Below are 17,865 nucleotides of genomic sequence, written 5' to 3' on the forward strand. Positions count from 1 at the left end.
CGTGCCTCCTTTGCAGCGCACCGAGAGTCTTCGCAGCTGAGTCCATCGCCATTCGACTGTCGTGCCAGATGGCATGATAGCCCAGATATGATAGGCATTCCTCGCCCCGGAGGCCCCAGCCAGATTTGGCCGCGGTCGAGATCGCAGCAGCGATAGCAACAGCAGCACTACTCGATCGGTGCCAGCACAAGCCGAGCCGGCTTGCCACCTTACCACCTTTCTAACCCAGGCAACAACGCTTCAAGATTTCCGTTGAAGTCGTAATCACAGCATTTTAATCTGCCGCTCCGTGATTGGCTGTTCATAGCCGCTAAACTCGTCGATTGGCGGGCGAAAAGGCTCCTCCTTGAAGTTTGTTGCGTGGCAATCTTCGAGCCTATACACTTTCCTCCCTCTCTTCACTCCCCAAGATGACAGGAACTCCGCAGGTCGCCAGCCCCCCCAAGCCCGGAAACGTCTTCCGCGGCATCCGCCCCACGCCCGTGGGCTCGCCGGGCGCCGTCGCCAAGAAAATGCTGCAGAGCCGCGACCCGTCTCCTCCGAGCAACCAGAGCGAGCAGCTGCCGGACGAGGCGCAGGACCTCAAGAACCTGCTACTATCCACGCCGTCGTACGGCCAGCGCTCGCGCTTCAGCTTCTCCAAGCTGCGGCGCGTGGTGCGGCCGCCCGTGCAGATCCCGCCCGAGCTGGACACGCCCAACGCCGTGAGCAACATCGTGGCCGGCTGCAAGATCCCCATGACCAAGGCCATGTGGCTGCGACGCCGCGCGCGGATGATGCGGAGGCTGCCAGGACGCATCGACGAGCGCGTGGCGTGGTAGAGACACTGGATCGCTACTTTAGGTGTTTTTGTCCTCGTTGTAACAGTAATATGAAGGCGCAATATTTACACGTATCAACCCATTCTCTCTCTTCCGTGCGAGGTCAGCACGTGGAAGTGGAATTGATTCATCATGGGGCAGCAGAGTGCAGCCTCGGGAGCGCAATGGTGCATGGGTACAGGTCGCTACATGCAGCACTTGTCCTCGATGCAGTCGCGACAGTGCATTGTCATTTTTCTCACTTTTTCATCGGAAGAAATATCCATACTCAGATCCAGCTCAAAGGTGTGAAAAGACAGTGCCATATCTGGTTGCAGAGTTGTCAGGACGACAAGCGAGCGACCTTCGGCTCGCGGCCTCCGTGCGACGCCTGTTCCTTTGCTCCTGCGTGCACCCGACACACACACACACACATTCTCCTACTGTGCAGTCGTCTCCTCTCTCCATATCCACAGTCGCGAGCTCCGTAGCGCCCATATCCACCGAGAAAGGCGCAGATCTTTGGACATAACATATAATGGACGAGGAGAAGCACGAAAAGCAGAACTTGCAAGCCAGTAGGAGCGACTCGGACGATGCCACGGATGAGGAGAAATCTACAGTTGAAGATCAGCCAAGTGACCGCTCTGGGGGAGCAGAAATGGCTGAGCTGTCTCCGTCCAAAGCTGCGCACGAGTTGGTGAGGAAGACGATGCTGGCCTGCTTTGTGGGCGAGAAGAACTGCGCTTCCTCTGAGAGGGAGCAATTAATTCGAGACGTTCAGAAGCTCACGAGGACATTTGCCAAGCGGCTTCTGCTCGCTCCTGAAGAGAGCAGCCAGGGAGAAGAAGAGGACAGCCAGTCCCAGTACGTTCTGCCTCGCGGGAGAGTGGTGCCCCCTTCCGCCTATTTCTCCTTCCAAGATAACGGTCGGATGCATCTTCCGATCGTGGATTGGAGTGCTTTTCGAGGATATTCCGTCGCTGTGTGGATCAACGTGGACTTTTGTCTAGCTCAAGCCAAGAAAGAGGGCTCAACAGTTGAAGGCGTCGACCAGAAGGATTTGTACGCCAAGTTTAACCTTTTCAGGTTCACGAACGGATCAAATACGTTAGGTGTCGAGGCGTCGTTGGAGTACACGGAAGATTTAAGTGGAGGAGGGAATGGAGTGCTGCTAAATGTCAGTTGCTGTGCTCCAGGAACGGCAGGAGACGCGAAGAAGTCGGCGTCCATTGCAGCGTCCTCTTCGTTCTCGCCGGAATGGAGGAGGATCCAACAGGAAATTAGTCTTGCTCCTGGTGAGTGGCATTTGCTGGTGATTTCACATTCTCTGCATTATGTCAAGAAGAGCAAAGTGACGTGTCATGTGGACAACAAGCTCCAGTTCAAGGAAGAGCTGGTGTATCCTTCTGGACTTGTCACGGCGTCGAAGTGTACTGTTGGAGGAGGACGCAACGTAAAAGCGAAGATTGCCAGTGTGGCCATGTACCAGGAAGAGCTTTCGCGAGCAACGATCGAGTTGATGTATGCACTGGGGCCCATGGTTTCTTCGTTTAACCGATGGGCAGTCGCGTTGCCCGCTCAGTCGAGCCGACTGGTTGCTGGTACTCACGAGCGGGCACTTGGGCCATCCCCTCTGTCAGTCCCAGAGAATGAGGCTTTCACGGCATTTTGTAAACTGCAAGTGGTGTTCGCTTTCAATGCGCAGAACACTGTTAATGAAGACTATGCCGACCTCGGAGTAGAATGGCTCAGCGAAGGCACTACACCCAGCACGAATGGAAAATGGCTGGCCCTCGAGAGCACTGTTGGCGCGTCTGCTGAGATCCAGCAGCGAAATGCAAGGCTTGGGAAAAGTACACAGAAAATGATTTTCCCTGAGTATCAAGCAGCGTGGTATCGATCCGTGGGTGTGTCATCATTGCCGGTGCTACTGGACTATATTCTCACCGCCTACGAAAGAATTAGGAAGAAGGAACAAGCTTCAGAAAGTGCTGGCTCAGCTGAGAGCACTGGGCCATCACTAAATGAAGAACGCCCTTTATCCGCTCTAATGGAGAGCGTGGTGGTTGATTTTCTGTGGATCCTGAAGGGTATGCTGCTCGGCAATGTGGCCAACCAGCAGGAAGTGCTCCAGAACTACGTGTTTCACACGCTTTCTCACGTCATGGTGCAACACAAAGATTGTCTTTCCGTGATTTGGACTCCTGGCAGTCTTGTTGTTTGTGTGGAAATGGTGAAAAGCTTGTTTGGGATGATGCCGTCGCCTAAAAAGAGCACCGAGCTGAGCGAGAACCACCCTTTTCACGTGTCGGTTTGGACGACGAATCCACTTTTTGCTTCCGGTGTGCGCGCCGTTCTAATGGATTATCGGTTGTGGACGCAAGCGGATTACAAAACGCAGTCCATTTACAATCACCAGGTGTATGGACTTGCCTGTGAGTACCCGCAAGCGTTTAACAACATGCAAGCAGTCCCGAAGGTTTTGGAGATTCTTGAACGCTTTTACTCTGTGTCACACGCTTTGCCAAGTCCTGCAGAGAGCGAGTCGAGTCAGAATTCGCAGCAATTGACAGAGTCCGACGACAAGGACCACCACTGGAAGCAGCAAAGTATCCAGAGCCTGGTGGAAGTGATCGAGGTGTGCCTGACAAACCAGAGCACACAGGTACATGAAGTTTTAGAGCAAGAGGTGATGGAAACAACATTCGCGCGAGCGAGTACTCCTGCGGGAGCTGGTGGGGGCTCTACTGCAAGTGGATCAGGTCCATCGCCGTCCGCATCTACACCGTCTTCGACTTCGACATCGCCTTCCATGCTGGTACCCGGTCACAAAGGAGGCGTGTTTAGCATCAACCTCGAGAGTATTGTGTGGAGCGACCAATCAGCGCCGGGTGCAGCTTCGTTCGGGGCCCCTGACGGTAAAGTCACGGATGACAAGGACACCGCTGCCAAGAAAAGTATTCTGCACTCTATTCAGGTTCGGTTCTCCCTCGTTCGCGACATTCGTGCCGTGGTTAGATTTTTGATGACCAGCAAGGATGCGGCTGTGTGCACGTCCATACTGCTACTCTTACGACGGCTTGCCGTATCCTTTTTGGATATGCGCTTCGCCCTGATTAGCTCCAGCATAATGGATTGTCTGCTGTATCTGATGCATGACCAACGCAGTGACGCTGAGAGCAACGGCGCGAGCACCGCCAAGCCTGAGGACAAAGAGAGCTCTCGCGTCTCTATCCATGTTCGCATGGCATGTGTCCCATTGTTCATCTATCTGCTGGATTGGCTGGAGTCTATTGAAGGTCGCACTGTGTGGTGTGGTCTTGAAGAGCATTTGCGATTAGTCCTAAATGGACATGGAAGTTTCTCGGTTGGATTCCTGGAGCTTATGATGGAATTTTACTTCGACCCAGCATGGCTACTGGGTGTTCAGCACAGTATCATTATGAACGACCCGTCCAAAAAAGACTCGTTGTTATTTCCAATTGCGCCAGTAGCATCGAACAAGTCAGTTGTTGCGCAGGAGAATGGAATTGAGGATGGTATTGCCGTCACCTCTTCATCTCTTACTGCTACTGGCGAAATGAGCACAGGTATCGGTGGGTTGATTGAGTGGATTAAGATGGCCAATCAGTTTGTGGGGAAGCGTCTGCAGTTAACCTGGGAAAAGAGAGCTGCCGTTATCCGGCTGACAGCTTTGCGAAGTTTATCGAATGTTGGCGCCGAGGTTCCTGGTAAAAATGGTGGCGATAACAACTCGGCGCTGGTTGCGGATATGTTTGACGAAGGTGTCAGTGGAATTCTGAGTCTGCCTCTCAAAGGTATTTTACCGTTTCTACCAATCTTGTTGGGTAAAAGTACCCCTCACTTTCGTGAAAAGGTCCTCATGGACATTAACGTGAAGCTCAAGACCGATGAAGATCTTCAGCAGCAACTACTTTTGATGAAGAAAAGTTGGGCTGATGCGCTGTTGGAGTTATCTCTGACCTGTTCTGTTGGTGTAGAGATACCTAGCGCGGCTACGAATGGAGAAGGGGATTGTGATAACGCCAACGATGAAAATTGCGGTCGGGCATACAGTTTTGATGCTAGCAAGACCGGAGAGGATTTAGTGCTTGACACAATTGTCTCTCTGCTGTGCATGGCGATGAGCAACACGCATGGGTGGCGATCATTCACACACCTGCTGCTAGCCCTAAAGGGGATCCAGGCGAAGTACAACCCGACGCCGGGGACTGCAAACGCACCTGCAGGGTCTTCTCTTCCTCCCTTGGCTCAAGTGGCTCCTCACGTCAATCAGTCTGAGCTATTCCGTGAGCCGCTAAACTGGGTCTGTCGAGTGGTTGCCATTGTACTACAGCGTATGGCGAGGAGCCGAACAATCTTGTCCCGGACGCTTGCAGAGAATGTGCAGCGCCTTCTTTTCCTGGTTCACGAAACGCTACTGGCTCAACCGTTAAAGCTGTCGCCAGCACAAAAAGAAACGTTGAGCGTGAATGCGTCGGCAAGTGCAGCGCCAGACAAGTTTTCGTGGTCGGATGCGCAGCTTTTGCTGCTTAACGCAGTGCTAGATATCTGTGCTCGATTGATCGACAGTACACACAAGATGCATCGGGTTGGGCTTTTTCCTGGTCTCCAAATATTGCAGTATGCGCTGCCATACGTATTCGGTAAAACGATGATGGAGCGCGTGGTGGGGGTGTTGGTGCAGAGTTTTCAGCAGGAATTGACGGCCGGTTCTGCACTACGCGTATACGAATCGGTGCCAACGCGTGACGTGTTCCTTCGTGCGCTTGTCGACCTTCGCCGTGCGTTGGTCGTACACAAGAAGGAGGAATTATTAGTGTTACTGCGAGGACTAACGCTTCGAATATGCACATCTGGATCATTTGACGAAGAGTTGGGCGTTGCCGGCTTATCTACGCATGAGCTTGGGGAGCTAACGGAACAGCAAGCGGTGGAAGTAGTATTGGATGCGCTGGCCTTAGCGATCAACGACACGGAATTGCATGAGCGAGAGGAGGTTGAGGACATGGTGCCGTATTTCCCAATAGCCAAAGAGTTGAGGTCAGAGCACGATGCTATTGAGGAAGTCGCTGACTTGATATCCCCAACTGGTAAAAAGTATTCAAACGTGGATTCTGCTGATGATAGCGAGCGAGTGCTCTGGGCAGCACTCGAAGTCGAGGAGAATCGAATGTTGGCGACTTTGCGAGATGTGACAAGTCGTGAGAGGCAGCGTGCAATAACTGCACTGACTGTACAGCGCGAGCAGAAGCAAGAATGGACCCAGAAGTTGTGGTTGAAGCAGGAGTTTACTTTCCGATCTCAAAACCAGTACGACTCACTGCGGCGTGCAGCGCCAGAAACGTTGGCAACACTGCAAAAGACGCTTATGTGGAGGCTTGGGCTTTACGAGACTCCTTTCCCGTCTCGGATGCGGCGTACAGTCGATTTGGATTTGCAGCTTAGCTTCGAGAAGCTGCTGGCGCTAGAAGCTGAGGAATCTACTGGCGAGCGAACCGAGGAGAAGAAGAAACTCGTAAAGACGCACCACAGGCAGTCGTCAGCACTAGCCCTGCCTTTAGAAATGCTTCACAGTTTTGACGGTGACACTGAAGGTAGCCCAACGAGTCCGTCGAATGCAGGATCCGGTGAAAACTTGCTCGAGCGGGTTGGTCGGGTAGTGGCACAACAGCGTGGCGGTGAGATTCGAGATATTACGTCTGACGACGCAGTACCCGCGTCTGAATTGGCAGATACCTACGTACCCAGTACAGATAACGGTGACAAGGGTGGCGATGAAGCAGAAGCTCGTGTTCTTGCTGAAGAGGAGCATCTAGAAGAGTACAAGAGCGATCCCTCTGTACTTAACTCGGGGGTGGATGATGGCAAACCAGATCCATCTACAACAACTACTGGATCAAAGGGGGCTGCTCTCTTGGGACAGGGTGAACGGGGGCTTGATCCTGGTGCTGGCATCGCTGTAGCACCGGATGATCAGGTGTATGCTTGCGTAACATGCAGACGTGTAGTGCCCGAAGGAGTTGTGCTTGGTCGGCTGTCTCTCTGCGGCAAGCACATCGTCTTTGAGCCGCAACAAGAGCTTCCTGAGAGCGCACGGACTTCAGGAGGGGGCATCGCTCCTGGGACAACCGACTTCGACGAAAGTACGCTTCCTGTACTGCCAGATACACGCGCGGATGAAGCAGCTCCAGGACTTCATCGATGCTGGCGGTGGAAATACACACATCTCGTGGGCGTTTACCTTCGACGCTATCGCTTACGTGACTCGGCAATCGAAGTTTTCCTCCGCAATGGCAGCACGCACTTCCTGGACTTCCCACTGACAACGAAGCAACGCCGTAACGAATTTGTGAGAGTACTGTACTCATTCCTCCCCCGGAGTACTCCTAAGCAGTGGCCCGGACGAGTCATCCCTCACTTGGCGACTACTACTAAGGCGTGGCAGAACCGGCAGATCAGCAACTTCGACTACCTCATGGCACTTAACACGTTCGCAGGACGAAGCTTCAATGATTTGACCCAGTACCCAGTGTTCCCGTGGGTGCTGTCGAACTACGAAGACTCTACGTTGGACTTGAGTGACCCGCACAACTTCCGTGACCTGTCGAAGCCAGTCGGTGCCCTGAATGCAGCGCGCCTGGAAGAGTATTGGGAGCGCTATCACTCGTTCGACGACCCTGTTATTCCCAAGTTCCTCTATGGCTCTCACTACTCAACGTGTGCGGGAGTTGTGTTATTCTTCCTCTTCCGACTGGAGCCTTTTGCAAGCTTGCACCAGAAAATGCAAGGCGGTACCTTTGATCTCTCCGATCGCCTCTTCTTTTCCATCCAGGAGACGTGGCGTATGTGTAACTCGCAAATGTCCGAGGTGAAGGAGCTCACGCCGGAGTTCTTCGCCAGTGATGGCACGTTTCTACGTAACAGGAATGGATATGCACTTGGCAAACGCCACGACCAGAAAGTGGTGGGAGACGTGCAGCTTCCAAAGTGGGCAAGTACACCGGAGGAGTTTGTGCGAATCCACCGCGCAGCGCTCGAGAGTGAGCACGTCTCGCGCCATTTGCACTTGTGGATAGATCTCATCTTCGGCTACAAGCAACGTGGACGAGCTTCACTCCAGGCGAACAACGTGTTCTACTACTTGACGTACTATGGTGTCGTGGATCTAGACAAAGTGGAGGATCCATTCTTGAGAGAGTCCATGGAGCTTCAAATCGCCCACTTTGGTCAGTGCCCCATGCAGCTCTTCGCCACTCCTCATCCCAAGCGCCATGCTGCGTTTGCTCGCAGTGCCGTAGGAAAAACAATGCCAGGTACAGTACCCAACAAGCCCGTTTCGGGCCGAGCGAGTCCGCCATTAAGTGGAGGCTTTCCTGGAAAGGAAGGTGGCTCTACTGGCCCATCCAGCAATATCCCTCGGCCTCTTTCTCTGGCATTCCAAGACTTTTCGCCTGTCGCGCAGGAGAAGCGTCGGAACTGGAGTCCCGTAGCTACTGTGAAGCCCATCGCGCAGAGCGGCATTAGACTGCTAAAGATCCTTCCCGACCGCGTCGTCAGTGTGAACGAGCTTGGAGTGATCGAGATCTACTACTGGAAGCTACTACCCAAACCTGCCCCGCCGTTGCCTTCTTCCCCGCAGGTAGGCTCTGCGTCTACCTCACCAAAGATTCAGGGGGCGCCTCCGAAGACATTCTTTGTTGGAGAATCTGTCGAGGTGACGGAAGCTTCAAGAGCAAGTTTCTCCTCTGTTACCGACTTTCAACGAGATAGTGAGGTGGACGCTTTGATGAGTGAATTGTCGCCCAGTGGACTGGGTGACGAAGAAAGCGGAGCTGACGCAGTGAGTGATTGTCCATGGCTACTAGAAGTTGTTCGTGATGACTCCCCTTTCGACTACGTCCCGCGGATACCTGTATTCGACCACGTTCATCATGACGAGGAAAGTGTCAACCAGCACACACACTCTCGTGGATTCCCCGTGGTGATCTCCCGCAACGGGCGCGTGCTTGTCTCGGGGGGTGCCCGCAGTGGTGCATTGCACTTCCGTTTGCTCGACTTGGACAATGGACATGTTATCGGCAAGGCCAGCGTGGTGGGCCATAGCGCTGCGGTGACGTGTCTGAGCCTTGACCGCTGGAGCTATCACAGCCACAGCCAGATTATTGTCTCTACCTCTCAAGAAGACGAGGAACTACTCGTGTCTGGGTCCCAAGATGGTACACTTGCGCTCTGGCGTCTCTCACGCGTTAAGCCGGATATGCTGTTCCGCTTGCCACGCGTCTCGCCGCGCCCTATCATTATTTTGCGCGGACATGCGACTCCTATCGTGGACTGCAGCGTGAGCACATATCTGGGCGTTGTGGTTTCGTGTTCACATTCCGTTGGTTTGGCGCATTTTCTGTTCGACGAAGGCCAAGTGGCGTTTGTATTCGAGCCCGCTGAGGCTGCGGGTGAGCTCACTCGTGTGCGTCTATCGGTTAAGGGGTACATCATTGCTATCACGGCTGTTACTCGGACTGTAGCTGATGACTCGAGCGAAAATGGCGTGGAAACGCGGACTGTGGTCTCCAGTGTCTGCCAGATTTTCAATTTATCGGGGGTGTTGATCCTGTCGCACCATCTTCCATCCGAGGAGGTATTAGACGTGCAGGTTTCTGCCGAAGGTGATTTGATCTTCCTCACGCTCAGCCCCGGGATCATCCGCATCTGCCGCATTGAAGAGTACGTGGTGTCTTCCTTTGTTTGTTACTGTCGAGAGGTTTAACGATGCTCTGTTGCTTGTGCAGCTTTGTGACTGTGCAAGAGTACGACTCCCCCTCAACGGTAGGAGCGACCATTTCCGCGACGTGCTTTGGTCCGAAGGAAGCCGTGATCTTGCTGGCCTCGGGCCACAGTGACGGCACCTTGTCGCTGCAACTGCTGCCGGATGCCAGTGGCTCCGTGTCCTTCCTGGCGAATGTGCGTCGATTGCTCGGGGTTTCGTCAAAGCTCAAGCGCGTGAAGGGCACGGTTCAGCACGCGCAGACACTGGCGATGTCAACGATAGACAACGCAAAGGCTGTCACCAGCACAGCACGCGACATCGCTGGTGAAGCTCTCGGCGAGGCCAAAGTCATGATGCGCGGGCTCTTCTCGTATCTCCAGAAGGGCTAACTGTTCGTGTATCATAGGGATAAATGCTCGAGTTAGGCTCCCCAACTAATGGCGACGCTGGGCTATTCACTCTTTATTGATACTTGTCGCGCTGGTAGGTGTTTCGGCAGCGCGGGGTACACTTCACTCCAATGCTTCGCAGCTCGACACTTCATCCAGGCTCAGAGGTTTCTATCGCAATGCACGACGAGCACAAAACTTACTACTTCCTACCATTGCGCTGGAACTGCAGCTTCTTGCGCAGTTCCCTGGCGGCACGCGAGAGCGCAGGAGAGAAACCGGACACGGTGTCAAGGCCCGGCGGGGGCACATGGTACTCGAACGACTGCGATACGAACATGAAGGCCACCAGCAGCACGAGAACCAGAAGCGCCAGCATGTAGTAGATGTACTCGAGGTGGCCGTCGTTCAGGTCACTCGTGACCCAGAAGGAGAAGATGCTGTTCAGCGCTCCTGCCACAATGAAGCCCAGCGTCGTCGTGAGCAAGTTGAGCGCCTGGCAAACACTGCGCATGGACTCGGGCACCTCCGAGTAGAACAGGTCGTAGGCCGAGATACTCGTCAGGATCTCACTCACGCCAACGAGAACGTACTGCGGCGTCTGCCACCAAACGCTCATCGTGGACATGGGCAGAGTCTCACCCGCCGCACTGCAGTTGGAAGACACGCCCTCGATCATGGGACTGCTCTTCCGGATCTGCTCCGTCCAACCAGCCGCGATCATGGACAGCATTGCGAACACCAGACCGGCGCCGATCTTCCGCAGCAGCGTCGGGTAGATGCCCATCTTGGTCAGCAACGGGTACAGCAATCGGTCAAACACGGGGATAAAGACCAAGATCACGCCCGAGTCCACCACGTTGAGCATGGCAGAGGACAGCAGCACCGGCTTCCCAGAAGCCCCTTCACTGCCTTGCACACGCAGGTCCATCTGGCAGCCCTGCACGACAAAATTCGAGTTCATCTGGCCGTACACAGCCCAGAAAATGATAATGATGCCCAGGTACGGCGCGAGACGCACGACCTGCGTCGCATCCTGCACTTCCTGCGACGAAAACGACCCGCCGTTCGTGCGCGTCGCCAGCCTCAGCCAGTCCGTCGCAGCTCCCGAGAAAACGAGCACAAACGTGCCATACGCCACAGCACCCGCGCCAGCGAGCGCCACCGCCATGTGCGTAAAGTCATCCTGGATGAAGTACGAGGCCGTCGTGAGCACGATACCCGGCACGAAGGCCAGTCCGCCACTGAGCACAAGTTTGCCGCGAGTTGAGCGTGAACCGGCCTGAACCAACACCGAGAAGAACTTGCTGAGTGCGCTGCCCTTGGGCGGCACGCGCCGGTACCGCGCCTTGCCGGCATAAAACACGACCGCCGCCAGCACGAAAGCCGCGGACGGGATCGCGAACGACGCGAAGAAGCCATAGTCGGCCGAAATATAGGGTGGCAGGCCGTTCACGGCCAAGTTGGTGAGCACGCCGTAGCTGAAGGTGGCGCCCACGTTGATTGCCCAGTAGAACCAGTTGAAGAAGCTGTCCTTCTCGGCGCGTTGGGCCGGAATGTCGACGTCGAACTGGTCGGCGCCCAGCACCACGACGTTGGGCTTGATGCCTCCCGCTCCGAAGCCCACGCCGCCGAAGAGCCCCAGCATGAAGAGAGGCAGCGACGACACGGCCGGCAACGCTGCAAACACGCAGAGCGCGAGCCCCGCGATGTAGAGCGAGCAGAAGGCGACGATCGTGGAGAAGCGGCCGAGGTGGCGGTCCGCCACGTACGCGCCCAGCAGCGGCGTGAGGTACGACAGCGACGTGAACGTCGAGTTGAGCTCCGTGGCCAGCACCGTGCTGAGGCCCAGGTTGCGGTGGAAGAAGATGGGCAGCGACCCGGACAGGCCGTAGTACGCCAGGCGTTCGCAGAACTCGGTCACGAGGATGAAGGAGCAGACGCTCACGATGATGGAGCGGTACTGCGGACGCGCGGCCTCCGAGCGCTTCACGGGCAGCAGGTTCGTCTGCTCCCCGGCATCTTGCAGCGCCGACTTGCTGGCGGAGTTGGGCGCCATGGGCGGAGGCGACTTGAGCTCTACGCCGCAAATTGGGGAATGACACGTTGGCCCAGCTGCGGATTCCTGAAGCAGCCGTTGCACGAAAAATGATGTGGAGATGGGTACAGGACACTCAGTATACAAACAACAAGTCTACATCGATGGCAGAGACCGTTAAGTGACGCGGAAAATGGACCAATCAGCGGTGGATCTATTTATAGACAACTTCAACGTTGCCCTTTACCACAAGGTTCCGGTGGCAAACTCAGATAGACTCGAAAGCAAGGGTAGAATACTACGTTACGTTTACTGGGGCGCAGTACATAAATTGTTGCGTGGTGCCTGTCGTGGGCTCACTTGGTGCGCTCGCCTCACAGGATAAAGTACTCGAGCAGCCAGATATCCTCGGGGGCGAAGCTGTTGTCGCTCATTTTGGGGCGACTGAAGGGGGACAGACCAGCTGGAGCCCAGTTCACTGCAGACAGGTCCATGTCGACGGCCGTGGGGCTCGTTGACTCGTGGCACTTGTCCTGGTCGCCCCCTGCCGATGGGCTCCCAATCGAAGGAACTGTGATCGAAGCGAGCGGGGACGTGGTCGGCGACCAGCACAGCGTGGTTTGGTCGTGGCGCGGACTGCCGGGCTGTTGCTTCTTGTGCTGCTTTGCTCGCTGCACCTGGCGCTTCTTGGCGCGGTCGTGGCGGCACTTCATGTCACTGCGCTTCTTCGTCCTGTTCTGCTGGTTGCGGTGGTATTCGCACAGCAGTAGCAGTGTTCCGTTCGCTTTGACTGCCCGGGCATTCGGGCACCGGCCTGTCTTGTATCGGCACCGCGTGGACTGCGAGATCGCCTGGGCTCCTGGTACCGGTGAGGCCGGGTTACTAATCTGCATGGTTGCCGAGTATACACGTTTGGCTCCAGTTTGAGGCGATCGTCAGCTTGGAAATCTCGAAATGAACAACCATGGGGCTTGGCGTCAAAGGCGTTCCAACCGAACACCCTCAATAGAAAGCAACTCGAGCATCAGCAACGTATTCTTGTAAGGACTGACATCAGAATAAATAGCTTTATCCAGGGCGTTGCGTCGCCAGCGGACTGGGATGGCTGCCGGTCAGTAAATATAGGGTCTTGTGTGGGATGGTTCTTATGAGACCCGCGTGGAAGTAGCTCGAATCGTGGAGGTGGCCCGCACGCATGCGCAGTTATGAAACGAGCTTCACCTGGCGCAGCACAAGAATGATGCCGCTCCCATTGAAATGTGTACGACACGTGTTGTGGGCGCTCCTGTATTCGTAGCATCTCACAAACGTTGTGGTCAAAGCGGGGGCATCGGATTTCAAACGGAAATAGCGTTGGACTTACCACTGCAGCTCAATCGCTTTCATCTCCTGGTGTACGACTCGTACTCGCACAATACGAGTTTGAACATGGTTTGCTAGTATCTAATGCAGCCACGACTTCCACGCTTCGACGCCGATGCACTCTTAAGCTTACGACACAAATGTAGGATACCAAAGCGCACCAGGTGATTATTGTCGAGGCGCACGTTGCGGCAGCTCGAAACGCTTTCTTGTCCCACGCGACTTGTGCTACCCATTGCAAGTAGCGCAGCATCTCATGATAAACTATAAATGCACAGCTTTCACTATGGTTTGGTGAGGGATCGCGCCGTGCCCAATTTTGTTTTGACGTTTGTCATCTTCCGATCGACGAACGCCATGCGCAGAGCGCCGAATTCGAGACTGTATTAACGTGAACTTGCCTCCGAACAGTCAGAGTTGCCCAACTATCTCGTCAACACAACACACAGGCAATGCCAGCTCTCGGGTCTGTAGTTGTTGGCGTTGGCCAACGCACCTGGGGGCAGTGCAAGTCTATCGAATAAACAAATGACAAGAAAGTTTCAAATTTAACAACAAAACTGCTTGGTCTTCCTACTGGCTCAGTTATCCACGTAGAAGAATGTAGAGTCTCGCGGACGCGAGCCATCTGTGGCTTCGGATGCTCGGCTCATGGTGCTGCGGCGCTGCTGTACTTCGGAGGAGACCTCACTCAGCACGCGGTGCAGCTCGATCGGGTCGCAAGTACGGCGAATCTCGTCGTTATAGGCTCCGTTCATCGGGTCATACAGACCCAATAAACACGAGAAGAAACGGTCGTGATTGACGTGCTGCATCATGAGGCAGCACGTGGAGAATGGCACCTTGCCCAGCTTGTTCTTGTCCATGTACCGGAAGATCAGTCCGGAGTACGGGAGCAGCTCAGACGGGTGCTTGCACAACCAAGCCGCTAGAAGCTGGATCAGTTCAGGCTCCGCCAGGTGGCCGTCACCGTCGACGTCGTGCTTCTCAAACAGCACGCGCAGGCGCTGCACATACTCGAGCTGCGAGGGCGGAGCGGCCGAGGTGGCCGTCAGGTGCTGAATCTGCTTCAGGCGCACGTAGCCCGAACTGCGGATGGATGCGGGCGTCTTCTCAACCTGCATCACCAAGTATCGCACGCAGAAACTCACGTGCTCCAGCACCACGAACAGCACGATCTGGAACATGCGCCATCGCGGCGAGCCGCTGTCATTCACACAGGTGCTGGGATCAGCTGTCTCGCTCGGGTCGATCGTCCCGAAGGGAATCATGTACGCGTTGCTGAAAGTGAAATTGCAGTCCGTTCGGAAGTAGCCGTAGTGGTACACAACGACGAAAGCCGACACGACAGTCACGCCGATGATATTAGCGTACGCGAGCACCGTCGCCCACTCGCCAATCGACGTGTCACGCCGCGGCATCGGCCGCCGGTTTGCGAACAGCAATCGGAATGCGTCGCCACGCACTTCCAGGATGTTGTTGAAGAAAGCAGGGAACGGCAAGAGCGGCCAGACAACTGTAAACATCATCACATAGGAGAACTGGATGCAGGCGTCCAGGTAGTCCAGCACCGGGTCGAATATCGGTAGCTTGACCTCAGCCAAAATCTCGTATGCCGAATATTTGTTCGAGTCATCCGACATGGGCAGCACATTCACCAAGAAGCCCGTCCCTTTCTGCACCAGTTGAGCAAGACGAGCGGCCGTCAAATTGGTAACAGGGCCGGCGTCTTCCTTGACTCCAGGATGGCTTCGTCCACTGACAGCACTGGCAGTCTCCTGTGAGCTGAAATTTGTCGAGTGTTGCAAAGATTCCCGCTGGTGATTCGCAAAGCGGAAGCACCGAGACAAGTGGCGCACGCACCACGCAAACGGAGAGGCCTGGCGACAACCGATGGACGGGCGGCCACGGAGTTTGCGGAGTAGGTACGGAGCGATCGTCTCGAGTAACATGTTCAGGAACTGCGTGACCACGAGCGGGGTGACGAACAAAGTGTCGAGCGTGAGGAGATTCGGGTTCCAGTCGTACGGTGCCAACGCACCAAGTCCAATCTTGTGAAAGAGTTTCAGGATCGTATCGCCAAACGGCAGGTAGACAAACGAGATGAAGAGGAACCAAAAGAACCAATTACTCCACACGAAGACAAAGCGGCGGTGGATAAGGCGGTTCTCGTGGTCGGACTTCTTGGCATAGTTTTCCCACTGCACGAACTTCTCCGACATCCAGTTGAACAACTCGAAGAAAATAATATCAATGAGCAAACCCAGAAGAATGCCCTGAATGAGGATATACACCCACCGATCCGTGCCTAGCGCAGAGTTGGTTGAGTTGAAGCACGTGATGAACCAAATGCAGGCATACGACTCGTCGTCACTGTCTCCATTGCACGCATCGCACGTGGGGGCATTCTTGGCGTACACGTACCACTGGATAAACGGCACCAGACACACGCACTGAATCAGCGCACATACCAACACGAACAAGAGCATAGTGAGCTGGATCCAATGATTCTTGCGCTGCTTCGGAACCTTCTCCATTTCGTGCGTGAGCTGATTCTTCACCCACACGTACTTGAAGCCCGGATTGTCGTCGTTGCGTTCGTACACAGTGTTTTTGTACTTGGTCAAGTTCCACTTCTCCACAAGCAAGCGGGTCTCACGAGCCCAGCACACAAGGAACGATGGCCCCCAGAAGCACACGACAAACACGCCGAGGATGGCCAGCCCTTCCATGTATTGCTTCCACAGCGGCGCAGTTGTGAAACGGAAGCACAAGTAGTAGACCAGACAAGACGCGGTGAGCGGCACCAGATGCTTCGTGTAGATATGCATGAAGGCAAACAGGAACGCCACCCGCTCTCCGAAATGCAATCGGAGTTCCTCGACAGCCCAACGATCACTGTTACCTGCTGCAGCCTTGCGTGGGTTCAGGTCGAACGTGCGTTTCCGGTACTCGTCGAAAAACTGCCTGTTAAACGCACGATCGTGCAGCGGGAAGCATTCCACGATGATGTCGCTCACGGTGAGCTCCTTGTTCACGTCAATAACCCACTCCTCCTTGTCGTAGTCTTTGAACGCGTTCTGGATGATGTTGTGCGTCAGCTGCAGCTCCAGCGCCGGCGAGAAGCACATCTCCTTCAACGAGTCGAGCGATTCCTCCGCCAATCGGCCCAGCGAGTCACCGCGTTTGATCGACAGCTCGTCCAGCTCCCGCTTGAACTCGTGCAGCAGCAGGTCCGGGTTCTTCTTGGGGTCAATGAGAATGCACAAGTTCCTGCCCACGTCCTCTTCCGGGCCGCGTTTGTTGCGCTCACCGCGCTGGTCCTCCAGATAGTTATCGTACAGTGCGTTATCCAGCAAAATCACGCCCAGGCCGGCCTGAATCAGTCGGCGCACGCATTTCTGTTGCAACGCGCTCACCTGCTGCGGCAGATCGCGTCGAATCGACGCCGCTGAGCGGGACGGGAACCTGCGCTTTAGCAGGTGGAAAATCTGCTCCGTGTGCTTGAGCACGACTGCGAACGTGTACTTCTGCGCCTCCTCAATGGACACATGGGGTGCCCCGTTCATAAAAAACTGCATGGCGTCCAGCGGCGTCTTGTCGCACTCGCCGCTCTCTAAATCCTGCTCCTGTCTGCGCTGCGGCTCCTTCTGGAAAACAGGCAGCGCGAAGCTCGGCTCCCCCACTTCCGTCAGCACGGCGCCTTTCCTCTCCGACATGTGGGACACGCCACTCTTGGTCCTCGTTCGAGGCGCCGACTGGACACTGGACGGCACGGGCGACTGCGGCGCGTAGTACACGTCGTCCTTGCTCTTCTTCTTCTTCTCCTTCTTCTCCTTCTTGCCCCACCGTCGACGTCCCTCTTTTGCGGCCGCCACGGGCGTAGCGCCGGCCTTGCTCGTATCCTCTGCGTGGTAACTCTCGAGCGTCGGCAGGCTGCAGCGGTCCTCGTCGAACTGCTCGCGGAAGCTGGGTTGCTTGGCCAATCGGATGCTCAGGCCGGCGCTCGTGGTCTTGCGGCTACGGCGTAGCCACTCGGCACCTGGAGCCGACTGCACGGAGGCGAAGGAATGATGCGACACGAGACTGGAGCGCGCGCTCTCGCCGCCGTCCGTGTCGGTTGACGGTCGCCGCCGCCTCGAAACCGCTTGCACACGCGAGCGCAGCTCCTGTTCGCGCTGCGCCGCCGCTAACGCATCGTCCACCTCCCGCTCGAGCTGCTCGGCAGCCGACACGTCGCCTCGGTCGGACATTGCAGAAATGCGCGCCTGAGAACGTCTCGCAACGATTTATACGAGCGCTTCCTGGGTGTTGGCGTCGCCAACTTGGCGGATTGTGGTCTGCTTTGGCTTTGGTCGGAAAAGAATGGCGGTTCGGGATTGGCTGCCGAACGTTTTGGCCAATAAATGGGCGGGGCGAATAGTCAGTGCTCGAAGAGCAACAGCGCGATCGATGGCAGAATCAAGCATCTGCTGCGCCCTGAGT

The 17,865-nt window shown here is 55.5% G+C and overlaps 5 protein-coding genes across 5 annotated transcripts; 2 read left to right on the forward strand and 3 right to left on the reverse strand.

Annotated features, from left to right (window-relative positions):
- Positions 1-410: 410 nt before the first annotated feature.
- On the forward strand, positions 411-821 carry KRP23_12200 (uncharacterized protein; the record flags this gene model as incomplete). Its single annotated transcript, XM_067882789.1, has 1 exon — positions 411-821. The coding sequence occupies one exon, from the start codon at positions 411-413 to the stop codon at positions 819-821; it is 411 nt and encodes a 136-aa protein (XP_067739808.1).
- Positions 822-1,338: 517 nt separating this feature from the next.
- KRP23_12201 (Lipopolysaccharide-responsive and beige-like anchor protein) lies at positions 1,339-9,980 on the forward strand (the record flags this gene model as incomplete). The annotated part of the gene is made up of 2 exons (XM_067882790.1): positions 1,339-9,548; positions 9,614-9,980. 2 exons carry the CDS (start codon positions 1,339-1,341, stop codon positions 9,978-9,980), a joined length of 8,577 nt encoding a protein of 2,858 aa, XP_067739809.1.
- Positions 9,981-10,182: 202 nt separating this feature from the next.
- KRP23_12202 (Protein NRT1/ PTR FAMILY 8.2) lies at positions 10,183-12,039 on the reverse strand (the record flags this gene model as incomplete). The annotated part of the gene is made up of 1 exon (XM_067882791.1): positions 10,183-12,039. One exon carries the CDS (start codon positions 12,037-12,039, stop codon positions 10,183-10,185), a length of 1,857 nt encoding a protein of 618 aa, XP_067739810.1.
- Positions 12,040-12,392: 353 nt separating this feature from the next.
- On the reverse strand, positions 12,393-12,911 carry KRP23_12203 (uncharacterized protein; the record flags this gene model as incomplete). Its single annotated transcript, XM_067882792.1, has 1 exon — positions 12,393-12,911. One exon carries the CDS (start codon positions 12,909-12,911, stop codon positions 12,393-12,395), a length of 519 nt encoding a protein of 172 aa, XP_067739811.1.
- Positions 12,912-13,961: 1,050 nt separating this feature from the next.
- Positions 13,962-17,633, reverse strand: KRP23_12204 (Anoctamin-10; the record flags this gene model as incomplete). The annotated part of the gene is made up of 1 exon (XM_067882793.1): positions 13,962-17,633. The coding sequence occupies one exon, from the start codon at positions 17,631-17,633 to the stop codon at positions 13,962-13,964; it is 3,672 nt and encodes a 1,223-aa protein (XP_067739812.1).
- Between the last annotated feature and the right edge of the window lie 232 nt (positions 17,634-17,865).

This window comes from Phytophthora ramorum, assembly GCF_020800215.1.
Source record: "Phytophthora ramorum isolate Pr-102 chromosome Unknown Phyram_PR-102_s0014, whole genome shotgun sequence".
In the NCBI taxonomy this organism is placed as follows: Eukaryota; Oomycota; class Peronosporomycetes; order Peronosporales; family Peronosporaceae; genus Phytophthora; species Phytophthora ramorum.